The sequence below is a fragment of the Takifugu flavidus genome, chromosome 10 (assembly GCF_003711565.1).
Source record: "Takifugu flavidus isolate HTHZ2018 chromosome 10, ASM371156v2, whole genome shotgun sequence".
Lineage (NCBI taxonomy): Eukaryota > Metazoa > Chordata > Actinopteri > Tetraodontiformes > Tetraodontidae > Takifugu > Takifugu flavidus.
In genome coordinates, this window is record NC_079529.1 from 3731306 (window position 1) to 3748150 (window position 16845).

The window sequence follows — 16845 nt, forward strand, 5'->3', positions numbered from 1 at the left end:
TAATATGCAAGCACTTGGATGTCATCCGAGGTTTCTTGCAAAGGCATTTCTTTCGGAGCTCACTGGATTTTGAGCTGATTGTTTTGGACATTCTGGGCCACCTAACTACATCCAACACTGCGCTTCATGCGGCGACGCTGCAGGAAAGACTAACGTTTATTGGTGTTTACTGCCCCCTGGTGGCGAGGAGGCGTGCTAACAGGTAACAACTTAACTTGATGCAAGTTTACAAACTGCACCGAGGCGCATTCGAATAAATGTTATGTACATTTTAGAGACATTGTTTCATAAATCTTTTTACTGTTGATTAGGCACAGTTGTATTTTTTACGACAGTAGTTATGGCTGCAGACTTTGGAGCAAAACATGATATTGGATTACAAAATTTAATTGATTTTTTTTTGAGGATACTTGTGTTTTTTAAGCGTCATCATAAAGGTGTGATATGATATATGAAAATGTAGTATTTAGTAAAAAGAGAGGGAATCCCACAGCGGACTAATCTACGTAAACCATTGCTTACGGCCTGCTGAGAGCATGTGTTGGTGGCAGATAAAGAGGTGTTTGCATCCAGGAGCCTCAGGGTGACACACTGAAACTACCCCTCCCAAAACTAGCCTGATGTGGACGCCGACAGGTCGAAAGAAAGCTGCCTTTCCATGTTTTTCCCCTCAATAATTAAACCTGCCAGCAAACGACAGGTTATATTTGCATCTAGGTGGATAACAACTACCAACAGGAGGTTACAGTGAAATGCAAAGTATCTTCAGAGTTATTGTACATTGCATAGGAAATGCATGGTGTGGCTAAATGCAACATAAATAGTTATCTGATCAGTTTGTATCCTGATCAAACTTATGAGAGGCCTGTTTTGTGCATTTTCCTTTTATATATGAGGTCGGTCAGGTCTGCACAAAAAAATCCAAAATAAATAATACTAATAGTTTTCACTATGCAACTTATTAAAATGATGATACTCACATCAAAGGGTGGTAGAAGGTCCCGTAGATCCACAACGATCAAGCCAGATTAAAGAAGATAAATGGTACATACATGAGAAAGAAAACATTATTAAGTACAAACAGTAACATTAAAAAGTAATATTACACACTGCTCAGGTATCCTGAGAACATAAAGAACTCCCCAAGAGGAAAAATGCACTTAATAGTACAACAGATAACCGAAAAAATGCATAAACTGCTTTAATCTTGTGTTTATACTGTTGCTTTAATTGTCCTAAACTGTTCTGTCCAATAAAATAGACGCAGCCTTTCAGAGTCACAGCAGAATTTTCACATTAGCACAAATAATCCGGCAGTTTTGACCTTCAACTCATCTTTATTTTTTTCCCGTTGTGGTTCGTTTTTAAATAAAGGATTCCGGCATCAGACACAATCTGCGGATAAAGTCAGTGAACTCCCGGCGCCCCAAGCACCGGAGACATATCGGATTTCTTAATAATGCGACCGCGCAAAGGTGTGCGCCACGACCCAACGCCAACGCGTGAGCGCATGAGTCCTACCTGGGCCAACACGTCCCCTCAGCGGTGTCTCTCCTGATCTGACGCCATGATCCCACTTGGTTCCCCTCTGGGTGGATTTTGGAGCGCGTCGCTCAGGTTTGCTCACACAGGCGGGTGTCGCAGCTGTGACGCAGCACCAAAGTGATGGGTGGAGAGCAAAGGTGGGGGTGGAGGTGGAGGTGGGGGGCGTCACTTTTTCATTCTCATTTCTGTTTTCATTCAGGAAAAGTAGTAAAGCAACGTGCAGTAGTAGCATTAAATGTAAATAGGTTTTTAAAAAAGACAGATGCATTGTGTTTTGTGGGTTTGGGGTTGTTGTTGTTGTTGTTTTGGTTGTTTTTTTTTTTGCTATGCTTGATTAAAGTTTATTCTATTTCTTTGAGTCGCGCGAGCGCACCAAGCGCCAAGAGGGCAGCTGGTGATGAAAGTGAAACAAATTCCGTCTTTAACGGCATGTTGGCAAGAGGAATTCCTTATCGGTGCCACAAGAGTGCAAAACTGCAGGGTTAGTGTGTGTTTACACACCTCAGGATACACACACTTCCTGAAGTGTGTGACATGGAAACCTGACCCACAGCTGGAACATCTGGATAGCTAGCTAGATAGATAGATGGACGGACGGACGGACGGACAGACAGACAGACAGACAGACAGACAGACAGACAGACAGACGACAGACAGACAGACAGACAGACAGACAGACAGACAGACAGACAGACAGACAGACAGACAGACAGATAGATAGATAGATAGATAGATAGATAGATAGATAGATAGATAGATAATGGCTCTGGTTCATTATCACACGGAGCAGCGAGGATCCTCCCAGTCTCCCAGTCTGGACTCACCCTTGAAGATAACAGCAACTGTTGGCTACATAGTTGACAGAAGGGCGTAAAACCCACCCCAGCCGGGGTAACTAAGGCATGCCCCCCCCCCCCCCCCCCACCCCCTCCCTTATCGAGTGTTTCTATGATTGCATGTAACTGCTCTGCCATCGTGAGGAAACAGTAACCCACCAAAAGCCAAAAAAAAGTAGTTAGAGTTACTTCTGAAGCGAGGCAAATTGATTTGAATAGTTTTTATTTTAATTAAGAAAGCACCATTTAGTGATTTATTTTTTTAGGGGGGGTGGGGGGGATATAACCTCATTTCACTTGTGGAACACATTCGCTTTGGTGAATTTTGAAGTTACCATTGGCACCGCGGTAGGGCAGGTTTTCCGGGACATTTGCGTAATGTGAGTGGGAATGATCCTCCCGAACAATAGAGCTCTATCTGTGCCTGAGAACGAGCCATTATGCTGCAACAGGAAGACAGCAGAGGAGGGTGACACCAGTCCGCTGGAGGACAGGAGCAGCTCTACGCCTGGCCTGAAGTTATGGTTTTAATATGGCTGAAAAGGGACCGTTTCTAACTTCCTGTATTATTTTTTACCTGTCGATCGGGGCCGCGATCTTCCAGATTCTCGAAGAGCCGAACTGGCAGTCGGCCAGGGACAGGTATACCCTTCAAAAAGAAAACATCGTGAAAAAGTACAAGTGCCTCACTAAAGCCGACCTGGATGAGATTTTGGAGGTACGAGCGAGTTTTGTTTTTTTCTGGCTTTTGGTTTTTTAATCCTGCCACGAAGTCATGACTGAGATTATGTGTCCTTATTGTGCTTCATTCGGGTAACTTTGTATATATTTACTTATATATAATATTTCATAGACGGCATTTATCTCGTCTTTCCAACAAATGTATTTTAAACACACGCAGGAGGTGGCCGAACGTGGGGTCTGCGTCTTCGGTGAAATTACGCGCGCCTAGAAACAGCAAATTCTCGTGGAATAAATGAATTTAACCTGCGTTTGGATGGAATCGGAAGACTCGGTGTGAACAGAGTTCTTCTCATTCTTACGCTGTAGCCGTTTGGGCTTCGTGATTGAAACAATGTGAGAGCCGTCGTGTTTGCGCAAGGCGTGCCACGGCTCCGCTCCTGTCACTGGCAAAAGAAACCTGGCGGGGGGAAAAAAAACATGGTGCAGGTTAGAGCAAGCCCCAAGACGGGTCCTTGACTGGTTCTCTTCTACCCAGACAGTGTCAGAGGCTGCGGGGCAAGGCGTGACCATCGCTGGGGACATCCACCGGAACACGTGGGACTGGGCGAACTCCGTCATCTTTGCATCAACCATTGTCACGACTATCGGTTTGCACGAGCTCTTGTGATTTCCATGTAGCTTCAGATAAAAGGGAGAAACCCGCGGAGTGAGTTTTTGCATGACTGAAGACTGAATGCAGTAGAAGGAATAAAGAAAACCTTATTCCAAAAGGGAATTGAGAAGTTATTAGTCAGAACTGTGTGGGAGCGGGACAGTAAACAACTGTTTTCTCTACACTTCAGGCGTTGTGAGTTCAAAATGGTGTAAAAGGGGTCCGTCATTCGTCTTAACGTCTCCTGTCACCTGCAGGTTTTGGCAATGTTGCTCCCAAAACTAAGAGCGGACGTGTTTTCTGCATCCTGTACGGGCTGTGCGGGATCCCCCTGTGTCTGGTGTGGATAAGCGAACTGGGCTCATTCTTCGGAGACCGAGCCAAACGTCTGTCTGGAATCCTGATCCGTAAAGGCGTCTCAGTGGTGCGAATCCCAGTCAAGTGATTGGTGTGAAACGCTGGCCTGGCCTGAACCTTGGGTGTGTTTTTCAGAAAAGGGTCCAGTTAACCTGCACGGCCTTGTTCCTGCTGTGGGGGCTGCTGGTGCACCTGGTGCTCCCTCCTGTTGTTTTCATGTACATGGAGGACTGGAGTTACCTGGAAGGCCTCTATTATTCCTTCATCACACTGACAACAGTGGGTTTTGGGGATTATGTGGCAGGTTGGTTTCATTTCAGGCTCCAAACCTTCTGGTGTTGTTTGTTAAGGTCGTTAAGGTGACGCTCTACCCGCTGTTACAGGTGTAAACCCAAAGATGAACTATCCCAGACTGTACAGGACATTTGCAGAGTTGTGGATCTACATGGGCCTCGCCTGGCTCTCCCTGTTCTTCAGCTGGAACGTCAACATGGTGGTGGAAGCTCACAAAGTGCTGAAGAAAAGACGGAGGCAAAGGCACAGGCACTTCTACCAGGAGGAGCCCAAGCCCCCGGAGGACAAGGACACACAGGGGGTGAATCCCGACGTCATAGACATCTTCAACTTTCCGAAGGAGGTCGACTACAGCACCATCATCAAGCAGATTGGAGCCGCGGCGCAGGAAACTAAGAGCAAGGACAACATGAATCGCTCCAAGAGCTGCAGCGACATCGTGTCCACGAACATCCTGACCCTGGATCACTCCCCCCGGCACAGACGCCTGATCAGCATCAGCGAGGTGTTCATGAGCTCCGTCACGCCCAAGCGCGAGGAGAAAGAGGAGGACGGTCTGACCAGCGTGAGCAGCGGCACGACTGAAACTACAGAGTGTTCAAGGACGGAACACGAGGAGCACAAGGAGGGCGGTGCGTCTGAGGACGGGGGTTCCCCCGTCGGCCTTGCTGCCCCCCCCAAAGAGGCGCGAGAGGACAGAAGCGTGCAGCGCTCTAATGCCAAAGCGCTCAGGTTCCAAATTTACAAGGTGACGGAGGAAGATTTGATCAAATTGAAAGACGACAGAAGAAAAGAGCCAGATGAGGAGGATCAAAGGTAAAACAGGTTTGATGAATCAGCCAGAAAACGAACCCACTTTATTGGTCTTAAGTTTAAAATGAGCTACAAAGGTACCGTTCATCAGAAATGTTGCAAATCCTGAGCTGAGGTCACATGACTCCATACGTTGGTTAACGGGTTGAATATGCTGATTATTTAAGATCACAGAGCAGCTTTGTGGATACTGGCGCCTATGAGCCATTTCCCCTCATGGGGAGCTGCTACGCTGGCGGCTGTGATCACATGACCGTCATCGACGTGCTCGTGGCTCAGCAGAGGTCGCTCTGAGTGAAGGTTCTTTATCTGGATGACCTGGAGGGAGAAGTCGGGAAATTCCGCATTACAACCTGAAAATACCACATTAGCTCACCCATCAAAAGGAAAAATCAAAGAAATCACTAACCTCTGAGCCCAGAGGATCCCCGGTGGATCCCCAGAGGATCCCCACGATCGTACTTCAGAAATTTGAGGCCGTTCGGATGGCAGCCGAGCCACAAGTCACCCGTCCTGTGGTCCACCTCCACATGATCACACAGACTGGGTCACAAACATTACAGCCAGTAATTTTAAACAAACTGGGAGCAACTTACAGAATTTTGTGGCACAACTGACACACAACACACACATTTTTCATAAAATAATCCACCATCTGGGATTAATGCCTCTTTATCAATGATGAGGATATATATATATATATATATATATATATATATATATATATATATGTAGTCCCCTCAATGTGAAATGTAGCCAGTTTTTTAACCGTTCATTAGCTTGAGATAAGCTAACCGCTCCCGTCTTGTCTCTATGTCCTGGTCAATATAAATGTACCTACAGGTGCATCACAGGTTCAGAAAACTTTTAGAGAGAGTGAAAAGCAGCCGTGTTGGGAGGGGGCTCCTCACGTGGGCAGGGTGTGGGCATCTCTGGAGCAGAGGGTGGGCGAAGAGCTTCAGGTGCTGAGGGTGACTGATGACAAACAGGTCGATGGAGTCGTCTGACACGTCGCTGACGCGTTGGGTGGTTCTCAGTGGGACCTCTGCTGGGATGGCGGCAACTCTGATGATCCGAACGTTCCTGCGGAAGCGTCACAGTCCGGAAAAATACTGTCAGCTCGCTAAAAGTGACTTAAGTCCTCGTTAGGTACGAAACCCGTATCTGAAACCCACAATGGTGATTTTGTGTGATGTCTGCTGTACGACAATGTGTCGCCTTTCTTTCTTTACACGTGCAGATCTTTAAAACAAAGTGACAACAGCATGATAACGCCTGACTCGTGATTCAGACCAGTCTAATGTGTGTGACATGTGGTTCAATCTTTGTTGTCTCAATATTTTAGAATAAACAAAACTATTCCAATCGAAAATTGTGTGTATAAAGAAAATGAAAATACTAAATATAACTAAGCTGCTGAAGGGGAAGTGATGGATTTTTCCAGGATTCGTGGGTCACCTGCGTCATCAGTGTGTACGCTGATGTCGTGAGGGTTGAAGGAGTCCAGGTCCAGGTTTCCTGACCTGCAGCTCTTTTGAACTGGGTTTGGGATGCAGCCTCCAGGCTCCTCTGAGAATGAACTTTAACCCCTGTGGAGACCAAAAGCCACTTTGCTGACTGGTTCTCTGAGGCTCCTCTCTGGTCCCAGTAACAGTCACATACTGGGCTCAGGAGCGCCGGCCCGTCTCTCAGTACCGTCATATCCTCCGCTCCACACTCGGGCCTACCAGGATACTCCAGATACCGACAGGTCAGGTGTGCGACAGAATCAGGAATCTGTGTGCGACAAACGTTTTAAAAGCAGCAGCAGCGATATCTTCATGGCTCCATGTTTAAGGGTCAAAGGTCACGCCGGTGTGTGCGTGGCTGCACAACAGGAAGCAGCGTTACAGCCTCCGTTAATCCAACCCTACGACACAGAACGTTTTTGGGCAACTTGAATACTTTGGTCTAAACAGCAGATAAGATTCAGCAACACTGTGTCGCAGAACTGAACAAACCGGCTTTTCTTGTAGGCCGAGAAACAAAATATGACTTGTTGCTACACGCAACTGTTCAGTCGGCCGTTCTCTCCGGATCACAGAAGGTTTTTCAGCTGCTTCTCACTCAACATACAAAATCTACCTTATTCACACCAAATAGTGCAAAAAACAGAACCTCCATCACAGAATGTGCTCAAAGGTCCAGAGTTATGACACAAACATGACGAGTCTCAACTCCTTTATTCACATCCAAACACATTAAATAGTGCATGTTTACAGCTTTCAGGTTACCAGCAACAAAGAGGTTTTGATCCGATCACAATAAACACAGCTGATCGGGTCGACCTCGTCCTGCCCCAAACCCACGAGATCCCAAATCAGCGCTGCGCTGACGACAATCGTCTCGCCGTGACGTCCAATGGTCGCCGCCTACTTCAGATCACAACACAGGCCTTTGTGAAACACGGTGCCGATCAGCAGTTTCCCACCATAGACGGCGGCTACAGAGGAGCCGACCAGCACGCCTCCATCATCGGCGTACACCTGCGTCACCTCCGGCTGAGCAGAATGAACGTTCTGGACTCGGATGACCTGGAGAAGGCGGAAGGTTAAGCAGAAGCCAGAGAAGAGGCCGATTCCACGTGATCCAGATCAGATTCACTAACGGGACCCACCTCTGAGCCGGGTGGGTCTATGCTGTCATACATCAAGAGTTTCATTCCGTTGGGGTGGCAGCCCAACCACAGGTCGCCCGTCTGTGGGTCCACCTCCACGTTGTCACAGAGTGAGCCCACATCCACGCGCTGGGAGGGAGACGACGCGGCGTTTAGCATCATGCTGCTTCGCTTTCCATCATCAGTTGGACAACGATGAGCAACAACGCGACTGAGCCTGTTAGCATTTAGCAGCATCGCTCCGTTTGAACCCGTGAATATGGAAACAAGCCCATAATGTTGGTTTATTTATATATGTTGGCAAAGATATGAGAACTTCATCATCATCATCATCATCATCATCATCATCATCATCACTGACCTTCACAGGGACCAGGGAGTTGTCCTCATTCCGGTCCAGCACGTGAACATTGTGGCCAAACAAATCCACCACATACACATGTCTGAAAAAAATAATAAATGAGGCAGGTATAAAAACGTAATAACTATGTTATAACTATTTTACAGTTTTACTTTTTGTCTGGCGAGATATTGATTCCATTAGCGAAGTCATATCCTTCGGAGACCACTTTGACCTCCTTGGGGCTGTAGTAAACAACGTTGCACCAGGCCAGGCCCAGAAAAGGCTCCACGTAAGACGCCAGGAGTTTCTGGGTAAAGTAATGATCGTTGGTCGCATAGAAGGAGTCCGTCCCCACGGCAACGATATCGTTCACGCTGGAGGGACCGATCAGAGAGAGAACAAGATGACCATGTTCATCACGCGACCTACAAAGAGCGCAGCAGCTGGGGGGAAGGGGCAGTTAAGAGGTTCTACCTGTGCAGGAGTTCATGTTTGATGGTTTTCAAGTGAACCAGGGAGAGGTCGTCCTCCACAAACCTGAACAGCTCCACCTGACTTTGGTGCTGAGGGTGATTGACGACAAACAGGTAAACGGTGTCATCTGATAGGAGGACAAATGTGAAAAATGTAAAAAAAACCTGTCCAAAATAACCCCCTTAAGGTGTATGCCATTCCATAGGGCTGTCGCAATAAGGGAGCTTAGCTGTTCCCTGTTTAGTTCACTCAATGTCGTCATTAATGCTGTAGTTTACGACCCACACACCCCAGTCAGCAATATGCCGTGCTAGAGATGATGTTAACAATTGATCGATACTCGAGTTACGCCAAAACCAACAGTCCGGGATTTTATTTATTTTTTTGCAATGCAAGTTTTGCAACGTGTTCTGCTGGTTTATTTGTTTTAAAGAGACGCCAAGTTGAACTGAAACTGCAGCAAGGTGAAGAGAATGAACTCCAAATGGATGGAGCTAGGGAGGGTATGGAGCTAGGGAGGGTATGGAGCTAGGGAGGGTAAGGAGCTAGGGAGGGTATGGAACTAGGGAGGGTATGGAACTAGGGAGGCTATGGAACTAGGGAGGGTATGGAGCCAGGGAGGGTATGGAGCCAGGGAGGGTATGGAGCCAGGGAGGGTATGGAGCCAGGGAGGGTATGGAACTAGGGAGGGTATGGAACTAGGGAGGGTATGGAGCTAGGGAGGGTATGGAACTAGGGAGGCTATGGAACTAGGGAGGCTATGGAACTAGGGAGGCTATGGAACTAGGGAGGGTATGGAGCTAGGGAGGGTATGGAGCTAGGGAGGGTGTGGAGCTACAGAACGTGCTTCAAGCTGTACGACAACACGTTTGGAGACTCACCACTCTGATCCTCGTACACACTGATGCCGTGAGGGTTAAATGATTCAAGATCAAAGTTTCGGGGCATGCGGAGCTCCACTGGTTTTAAACGGGGATCTTGCAGATCGAGGGAGAGGATCTTCCCCGGAACATCCGAGAATGGAAGCGTAGGATATTTCAGGCCCTTCAGATCACAAATTAAAGTTAGGGACAGTAAAAAATAAAAATAAAAATAAATAAATAAATAAATAAAAGGTCAATCGTTGGTGATGAACTTGTGATCTGGGGGATCCACAAAGACAGCAGATCATTCCCAAACAAGCGTCACAGACCTTTAGACCGCAGGTTCTACACAAGTTAAGAGGAAACACACAAATCCACACCAGGAGCAGCCGTGACTGTCGGCTAATTCCCTAATTCTGAATGGGTTCCTGGACTTGGTTGTCTAGACTAAATTACACACGTCCATCCGTGAGGGTCTGTGCTGCAGGAAATGGTCGCGCTGACGTACTTAAACTTCCTGCTGGACGGCTCATTTAACGCTGAGCGACACGGCGATGTGGGAGAACCAAAACGCCTCATTTAAGCAGATTTTAGTGTCTGTGATAGCGGAGAAAGGTCCATGACCCCTGACCTCGACAGGAAAAAAGCAAATCCTAAAGGTGCAGAGAGGGCAAAGAGTTCTGAGGCCCGAACGTTGTGAATTATGCAGGTTCACTGACATAAACTGAACTTTACAAACTGATAAAAGTTGTTATTAAAAAGAATGGACCTAAAAAAAAAAAGAACTGAGATAAAACGTCACACGATGCCTGATCCAACACTCGGGTTCTGCTCACCTGAAGGTTTTATTTCGGGCCACTTTCTCTCAAACTTCATACTTACACTGCTGATAAACGCACGCCCATTTCCAAGGATCGTTATATCCTCTGCACCGTCCTCTGCAACACCAGTCGAGAGTTACTCGATCTCCTCTCCAACTCGTATTTTTGACGCAAACATTTCAACTTACCCACATTCTTCAGCAGGACACAGTTGGGTAGATGGTTCTGGACCAGCTCGTTTGACGCAAGAACCCTTTTTCTGCAGTGGTGTTTATTTTGTGTGTGTGTGTGTGGGGGGGGGGGGTGGTTAGAAAAGAAAAACATTAGAATGTGTGACCAAAGCGGTTGGGGAGAGTTTCGACGTTTCACCTGAAGCTCACTGTCCTCTCTCCGAGCAAAGCAGCCAAGGCAGCAATTACAACTGAGATGCACACGAGCTTTGCCATGTTTAGAAACGGTCCGTGCCACACGCGCAAACTACCAACAGGTCAGACAACTCCAGCCGCCCGCGGGGTAAAGGGCGTGCTGGTGCAGCCGCGACGCCTTTAAGAACGCTCGGAAATAACAGCTCTGCGCTTGGATTTATTTGAGCGTCGCTAGTTGTCGCAGCGGTTTCTTCCGCGTTCACGTTTGATTGAAGCCGCATGTACAGGCGGTTCACTCTAAATGTGTAGATTGGACTCGGGTTCAGGGTGACTCGATACGATATGGTTTAATGGCGCGCTTTCCCACAGGCAGTGAACGTACCACTGGAGCCATTACACTCCACACCACGTGACGAGTCGCTTTAATCTGATTTTGTTGCACGTTTCGCATCAGTTACCATAAAACCACTCCGCTCCTATTGATTTATTGAGGTAATTCCAATACAATTTTGGCTAGTAGAAGTTTCAGACGGCACCATTAAGGCTCCAGATGCGCGTCACCTGTCGCATTTTCCCCATTTAGTGCCGCGCCAGCGCACAGGACGCGCACAGCTCATATATAGACTTGTGCACGTGTGTGGGGGGGTCACGCATCTACTCAACACATCACATGCAGTGTCTGGAAAACCCTGTTTAAATGGTTTATTTCTTAACTTGGATCCGTGGGTGATGACGCCTCCCAACATAAAACAGTTACAAAAATCGTGTTTGTATTGAAAACTCATGTAAGATAGTTGATAAAAAACAAACATGAACACATACAGAGAAGAGAAAAGCAACATGGACTTGGCAACTCTTCACCCCCGCCATTCTGGTGCATGCAACCTGCCAATAACTGGAGAATATCTAAAGTCCAATTCAAGACTGAGAGCGCCCAATGTGGACGCCCCAGCGGCTCCGTGCACGGCGTCCTGCGGGCTCCTCGACGCTCCTCTCCTGAAGGTGTGGGAAGGTTCACAGTGTATTACAGCAGGATCCCCAAACAGTTTCAAGCAAGACTGAATATTTGGAACATACAAAATAAAGTTTATTATCCATTCTCTTCATGTCTACATCTCAGTAGAGGTTCTAAACATCGTCAACACACCCAAATTCATTCTAATAATCCTGACAGGTGCAGCAATACGTGTCTGTCAAGTCCAGGTGTCAAAATATAACTGAATGTGAAAAGCAACTTTAAATCTTTGTTATCTTCAACATAAAAAGGAGCCGCGGCCCCTCGGCGAGCCGAGCGGGGCGTGGCCGCACGGACGCGGGTGAGGGCGGGGCTTCAGGGCTGGGCGCCGGTGGCCGCGGGGACTTGTGTGGCCAGAGTGTTGGGAGCAGAGATGACGGGAGAGCCGGCGATGTTGGCCAGAGGCTGCGAGGAGGACATGGAGGTGATGCCTGCAAGAGAGGAGGCGGGGTCTCGTTAAGTGTGTGTGTGTGTGTGAGTGTGTGTGTGCAGAAGGCGACTCACCAGCCATCATACTCGAGGAGCTGACGGGTGTGGAGCTGGCCGCCATTCCTCCTGGAGTGGCCCCTCTACCCTGGTCCTTAACGATGGGGTCTGGAAGAACCAGAGGTTCAGTTAGATCTGGAGACGGAACACGGAACGTTCTAGAGGAAGAGATCTCACAGAAGTAGGGGTGATCCATGGCCTCCCTGGCCGTGAGGCGGGCTTGGTGATCGTAGCGCAGCAGTTTGTCCAGGAAGTCCAGAGCCTCCGTGCTGACCAGGTGCTGGTTCTCGCTGTGGACGAAGCGCTCCCACCGTTTACGGGAGTGTCTGGAGGAGGAGCAGAAGACGCCGCGTTAGCAGACGCCGCGTTAGCCGACGCCGCGTTAGCCGACGCCGCGTTAGCCGACGCCGCGTTAGCAGACGCCGCGTTAGCTCACAGAGCGAGGCCATAAAACGGAGGCGGTACCTTCCCAGGATGTCATTGAAGCGTGGGTCCAGCTCGATGTTGTACTTGTCGATGTAGTCGTACAGGTCCTCTGTGCCCAGAACCTTTGCAATGCGCACGAGCTGCACGGTGGACGAGAGAGTGGGCGGAGCTTAAGCCTTTAAATTCACCTTTCATATTTCCTGTGGTTAACTGCTGTAACTGGAAGCTTTAGCCAAGAAAAGGCCTCACAACTGTAACCAGGGAACAGAACCAGCGTCCCGTTTGCTTCGGCGCCGAAGCGGCGGCCATTTTTACCTGGTCGTAGTTGTCGTGGCCGTGGAAGAACGGCTCCTTCCTGAAGATCATGCTGGCGAGCATGCAGCCCAAACTCCACATGTCCAGGCTGTAGTCGTACATCTACGGGCGAAAGGCGACGTTAGAGCAGGAAACCGACTCTTCATCGGTCTGTTCTCAGTCAACGCGCGGCGGCGGCAGGGGGGAAGGGGGCGGGGCCGTACCTGGTAGTCTACCAGCAGCTCAGGTCCTTTAAAGTACCTGGACGCCACCCTCACGTTGTACTCCTGGTTGGGGTGGTAGAACTCCGCCAGGCCCCAGTCGATGAGCCGGAGCTGCCAGCAGAGAGGGAAGGTGTTGAGCGTTTAGTCACATGATGCCGTGGGTCACCTGATGGGGTCACGCCAGCAGCGCGGTACCTTTCTGTGTTCGTGGTCAATCATCACGTTGTGCGGTTTGACATCCCTGTGCATTATTCCCATACTGTGGCAGTAATCCAGGGCCTTCGGGAAAACACAGAAAACACTGGGTCAACACCTGGATTAGCGCTCGGAGAGGAGCGACGCCACGCTTACCTTTAGGATCTCATACATGTAGAAGCGGATGTCAAAGTCAGATAAGGTTTGATACAATTGCTGCGGGGTTGAAAACAACAATGTGAGTGGTTCGAATGTGAGAATCTACCAGAAGGTGGCGGCGGATCACCGGCAGCTACCTTGAAGTCTGTGTTATTAACATGTTCGAAGACCAGAGCGGGAGTTCGGGACTGGAGACAAGAAAAGAGGAGACGTTAATGCCGGAGAGCTCCGTGTGTGTGTGTGTGTGAGGGAATCTAAAGTTACCACGGGATCCTTGACGATGTCTAACAGTGAGATGATGTTTGGGCCGCCCCTCAGGTTCTCCAGAATCTTTATTTCTCTCTTGATTTTCTTTTTCTTAACAGGCTGCGGAGACAGACACTCGTCAGCGAGACGTCCAACAGACGAGACGTCCCCGGTGGTGTTTCACCGCGACAACCTGTTGATCTCCATACCTTCAGTATTTTGACGACCACTTTTTCATTGTTTGTGATGTTTATGGCTTCAAACACTTCGCTATATTTGCCTCGTCCCAGTTTTCTAACGAGCTGATAGTCATCCTGGTTCCTGACATCAAACGGAAACAGGGTTAAAAACTGAACGGGAAACATAACGAGGACATTTAAGACACCAAACGGACCGACTCACCCCCACTCAACAACATGGGACTCGTAGTCCCAGTACTCCCGAGGTCTCTGTGTGTTTACATCTGGGTAAACTCGAGCGCGGCTTGAAACAGGGCCAGACATATTCTACACAAGATCTTCTCTAAATCTCCTTCAGTCGGAACCAGGAGGAGAAAATTGGGTTAATTCACGTGAATCCACGACAATAAAGTGTCAAAAATGGCTGCTGGTGCCGCTAAAAATAGGCGGAAGGAAGCAGCTAATGTGATTAGGAGGCATCGTGATACCTGGGAGGTTTCCTCCAGGAACGCTGCGATGGATGAATCGGAACAGGACAAGCCGAGGTGCCTTTGTGACGTGAAAGCTAGACGCACATGGAAACACACACATGAAGGTCATCAGGTGAACGTAACGTGAGCACTGGACGTGGAATATCAATCACAGAATGAGGAGGACATTCTCCCATGCTTATTAATACCCAATATCGATCGATCCGAGTGATCAGCTTAGATTTCATCAAGTGAAATCACAAATATACTACGTGCACTGGATGAAAGCTGCAAAATGTTGATGAAATACGCTTATGCCCGAAGAAAAGCTGCCACAGAATGCAGCTAAAAGGTGCCTGTGTGTGTGTGTATCTATATATAAAGGTAGCGTGTGAAATGTAGAAACCTGAATGCTAAATGGGGGCATCCAACCAGTCTAATCAGGAGGTACAGGGTTCAATACAGTCATCACTGGGGGCTACAACACGGCAATGTTTCCTGTTGAAACAAGACAGAAAGTCCGATCATTAAAAATCAATATAGACTAATAAGCTAACACGCGTAAACTGGAAAAAAGGTTTGTTAGCCAAGATAGCTAGGCTAGGGTATTGAGCTACATTAAATGAATGGGTTTATCAGAAGCAAAATAAGCTAATCGACAAAGAATCACTTTTATTCAAACCGAGCCGTTCATTTGTAGCGAGTTTACCGGATTACCTCTTAAATCAAAAATCTTAGTTTATACTACGCACAACCCCTATGGCGCAGGGCCTAAACAAGTGCAATGGAGCTAACGGCTAACCGGGAAGGTGGTCAGCTAGTTAGCATTAGCTTGTGATCGACTGTGGGAAAAGCCGGCTGTAAAGTCACAACTAGCTCGTCGCTTAATTGTAAGATTAAAACCGCAATAAATGCATGAAATGAGGCCACGGCCGAATCCAAACGACTCATCTCCCCCTCGGTGTCACCATATCGCGAGTTCCGAAGCGACACATACGTATATATGCTTTTAAGAAACATATTTCCTCCAGCTTCAAAGTGCTAAGCTAGCAGGCTCGGGGAGTGAATAGCCTGCTGGCTGTCGAGGCACACTGACTGACAACGCCTCGAAAATTTCAGCCTACAAACGCTGTGATCGAGCAGTAGAATGATACCGCGGTGGAGTCACTTGTACGCCGTCTCTCATCGCACAAGAAACATCCAGCGGGGGTTCGCGATCAAGAACGATTTGTGGTTAAATAACGCGATTACCTCTCAGCGTTGTTGGGACGTCAATATGGCGACGCTTGCGCTCGAGAGCTTAATGTGGGGAGAGCGTCCTGCAGGGGGCGCCCGAGAGCTCAATATGGGGAGAGCGTCCTGTAGGGGGCGCCCGAGAGCTCAATATGGGGAGAGCGTCCTGCAGGGGGCGCCCGAGAGCTCAATATGGGGAGAGCGTCCTGTAGGGGGCGCCCGAGAGCTCAGGAGAGCGTCCTGTAGGGGGCGCCCGAGAGCTTAATGTGGGGAGAGCGCCCTGCAGGGGGTGCCCGAGAGCTCAATATGGGGAGAGCGTCCTGTAGGGGGCGCTCTCTCCGCCCCCTCTATGGGGAAAAGTGGCGTCGGCCACCAACAGGTCTGCTTCAGGTGCACCCAACGGAATTATTTCGGTTTAAAACCATTTAAACTTAATCATTGAGTAGTTATTGTGCTGTACTTACCGCAATTTACCAACTTTTTTTTTTTTTTTAAATCAACATATCAGTAGGAAGGCTTCTCTCACTGCCCCCGTGAACATCCAGGGTTTGGACATTGAGATCGTGGAGGGGTACAAATACCTGGGTGTTCATCTCAACAATAAACTGGACTGGACTCATAACACAGACGCCCTGTACAAGAAGGGCCAAAGTCGTCTTCATCTGTTGAGGAGACTGAGGTCCTTTGAGTGTGCAGGTCACTGCTTAGGACTTTTTATGACTCTGTGGTGGCATCGGTGATCTTCTACGCTGTGGTCTGCTGGAGCTGTGGGAGCTCAGAGAGGGACAAGAAGAGACTTTTTGTACTTTTCTGTATTGTACACCGCTGTAACGTGTAATTTCCCCGATGTGGGATCAATAAAGTTTTTTATCCTTATCCTTGTCCTTATCCTTATATCTGCTAATCAACATCTGTTTGTTACTGACGGCCTAATGGTCACATGGATTGAATTAAATATAATTCAATTTCAGAGGGAACACTGTCATAAGCACACAGGTTTGTCCCATAACGACGTGCTGCAGTGCATCAAACTGTGCTTTCTGTCTCTGGATAGTTCCATAGGTTCATGGCCTTTCAAAACAAGCCCTTCCAGTTATAAAAAAGGTCTTTGTCTAGGTAAAATACAGGGCCCGCGGGGGGGAAGGAGGCATTTTGAAAGACAGATAAGTCAGGGACAGTTTCCTGAAGTAGCCTGTAATCATTGCAAGACAAAGA

The 16845-nt window shown here is 48.2% G+C and overlaps 3 protein-coding genes across 4 annotated transcripts; 1 reads left to right on the forward strand and 2 right to left on the reverse strand.

Moving 5' to 3' along the window:
• Positions 1 to 2640: 2640 nt before the first annotated feature.
• On the forward strand, positions 2641 to 6553 carry LOC130532667 (potassium channel subfamily K member 5-like). The gene is made up of 5 exons (XM_057045420.1): positions 2641 to 3099; positions 3601 to 3712; positions 3975 to 4141; positions 4210 to 4378; positions 4458 to 6553. Exons 1-5 carry the CDS (start codon positions 2914 to 2916, stop codon positions 5186 to 5188), a joined length of 1365 nt encoding a protein of 454 aa, XP_056901400.1. The 5' UTR covers positions 2641 to 2913; the 3' UTR covers positions 5189 to 6553.
• Positions 6554 to 7386: 833 nt separating this feature from the next.
• LOC130532670 (serum paraoxonase/arylesterase 2-like) lies at positions 7387 to 10870 on the reverse strand. The gene is made up of 9 exons (XM_057045430.1): positions 10708 to 10870; positions 10527 to 10597; positions 10400 to 10455; positions 9536 to 9698; positions 8655 to 8781; positions 8351 to 8554; positions 8199 to 8280; positions 7838 to 7966; positions 7387 to 7754 (listed from the first exon to the last, which is right to left on the reverse strand). The coding sequence occupies exons 1-9, from the start codon at positions 10782 to 10784 to the stop codon at positions 7593 to 7595; spliced, it is 1071 nt and encodes a 356-aa protein (XP_056901410.1). The 5' UTR covers positions 10785 to 10870; the 3' UTR covers positions 7387 to 7592.
• A 520-nt stretch (positions 10871 to 11390) lies between these two features.
• LOC130532668 (casein kinase II subunit alpha) lies at positions 11391 to 15744 on the reverse strand. 2 transcript variants are annotated; one of them, XM_057045421.1, is made up of 15 exons: positions 15649 to 15744; positions 14804 to 14895; positions 14416 to 14492; positions 14151 to 14279; positions 13958 to 14069; positions 13767 to 13868; positions 13640 to 13690; positions 13500 to 13559; positions 13344 to 13427; positions 13149 to 13259; positions 12946 to 13047; positions 12670 to 12770; positions 12382 to 12530; positions 12223 to 12312; positions 11391 to 12149 (listed from the first exon to the last, which is right to left on the reverse strand). In XM_057045421.1, the coding sequence occupies exons 4-15, from the start codon at positions 14249 to 14251 to the stop codon at positions 12034 to 12036; spliced, it is 1179 nt and encodes a 392-aa protein (XP_056901401.1). In that variant the 5' UTR covers positions 14252 to 14279; positions 14416 to 14492; positions 14804 to 14895; positions 15649 to 15744; the 3' UTR covers positions 11391 to 12033. The 2 variants fall into 2 exon arrangements, with proteins under 2 accessions (XP_056901401.1, XP_056901402.1); XM_057045422.1 differs by lacking the exon at positions 14804 to 14895 and having other exon boundaries at positions 15649 to 15718.
• Positions 15745 to 16845: the final 1101 nt, after the last annotated feature.